The sequence below is a fragment of the Dipodomys ordii genome, unplaced genomic scaffold, assembly GCF_000151885.1.
Source record: "Dipodomys ordii isolate 6190 unplaced genomic scaffold, Dord_2.0 Scaffold15329, whole genome shotgun sequence".
Classification (NCBI taxonomy): domain Eukaryota; kingdom Metazoa; phylum Chordata; class Mammalia; order Rodentia; family Heteromyidae; genus Dipodomys; species Dipodomys ordii.
In genome coordinates this window covers 19-1,545 of record NW_012282541.1, presented here as the reverse complement: position 1 = coordinate 1,545, position 1,527 = coordinate 19, and the positions used below count along the sequence as shown (strand labels likewise).

The 1,527-nt window shown below is 53.1% G+C and overlaps 1 protein-coding gene across 1 annotated transcript; it reads left to right on the top strand.

Annotated features, from left to right (window-relative positions):
* Positions 1 to 185: 185 nt before the first annotated feature.
* LOC106002628 (diacylglycerol kinase zeta-like) lies at positions 186 to 936 on the top strand (the record flags this gene model as incomplete). The annotated part of the gene is made up of 3 exons (XM_013037478.1): positions 186 to 294; positions 532 to 627; positions 859 to 936. Coding segments are annotated over 3 exons (283 nt in total), but the record flags the coding sequence as incomplete, so codon positions are not given.
* Between the last annotated feature and the right edge of the window lie 591 nt (positions 937 to 1,527).

The following is a 1,527-nucleotide window of genomic DNA, read 5'->3' as shown; positions in this document are numbered from 1 at the left end:
GCGCTGTCCCTCAGCTCTTCAGCTCAAGGCTAGTGCTCTACCACTTGAGCCACAGTGCCACTTCCGGCTTTTTTTCTTTTTACTTATGTGGTGCTGAGGAATTGAACCCAGGGCCTCAGGCATGCAAGGCAAGCACTCTACCACTGAGCCATCTTCCCAGCCCTCAGCTGTCCCTTTTTTTGTAGGAAAGCCATCACCAAGTCAGGCCTCCAGCACCTGGCACTGCCTCCTCCCGCCCCGGGGGCCCCATGCGGAGACTCTGAGCGACAGATCCGGAGCATTGTGGACTGGAGTGTGAGTAGCTGGGTGCTGGGAGGGGTGGCGGCTCCTGAACACTGCTGGCTCTGGCCACTGGGATAGTTGAGGGACAGGGGTCTTGTGGTGTCAGGGCAGATTTCCTGGCAGTGGCTACCTTTGGTCCTGAAGAGTAGGGACACTGAAAAAAAAAAAAAAAAAACCTGGACAGCTAGAGCCCAGTTGTCTTGGAAGTTGGAAGGTGGCTGGGCTGAGCATGCCTCATCCCTGCTCTAGGAGTCAGCAACATATGGGGAGCACATCTGGTTCGAGACCAACGTGTCAGGGGACTTCTGCTATGTTGGGGAACAGTACTGTGTAGCCAAGATGCTGGTGAGTCCTGCTGCCCCCTGGTGGTGGAGCAGAGTCTAGAACCCTGCCAACTACAGCTGCAGCCCTTCCCAGAGGTGTGCACAGCTCTGCCTGAGGGTGAGCATGCCTGCTGTGGGCTGTGCTGGGCCTTGCTTCCTGTGCAGAGGGCACTTGTGCTGGGGCAGATGCAGAATTCATTGCTCTCTCTGAGGCAGTGTCTGGTGCCTCAGGGTTGCTCTCTTTGTCCTGCAGCAGAAATCAGTGTCCAGGAGAAAGTGTGCAGCTTGCAAGATCGTGGTGCACACCCCTTGCATTGAACAGCTGGAAAAGGTGTGTGGGACTGGTCAGCCTTCCTTGCCCTTCCCTTGGGATGCTGACACCCTCTGGGCCCACATGTGCCCATCTATACACATGTATCCATATTACACAAAGCCCACCTGCCAGGCAGGAGTAAGGTAGCATGCCTGGTATTATGAATCAGAGACTCTGGAGCCAAAATGTCTACATTTGAATTCTGGCTTCCCCTATCCCCTTTCTTTTGGTGCTCATCCTGGGGCTTGAATCAGGGTCTAGGTGCTATACCTGAGCTTTTTTGCTCAGGGCCTGGGTGAGGTGCTATCCCTGAGCTTTTTTGCTCAAGGCTAACATTCTGTCATGTGAGCCACAGCTCCACTTCTGGCTTTATTGGTGGTTAATTGGCAATGAGCGTTTCATAGACTTCCTGCCTGGTCTGGATTTGAACTGTGATCCTCGGATCTCAGCCTCCTGAGTAGCTAAGATTGCAGGCATAAAAGCCACTGGTGCTTGGCTCATTATGCCATTTATCATGTCTAGACTAACATTTAGAAGAGGCCACTGAATTTCTTTTTTTTTTTTTTTTTTTGTCGGTCGTGGGGCTTGAACTCTGGGCCTGGGCGCTGT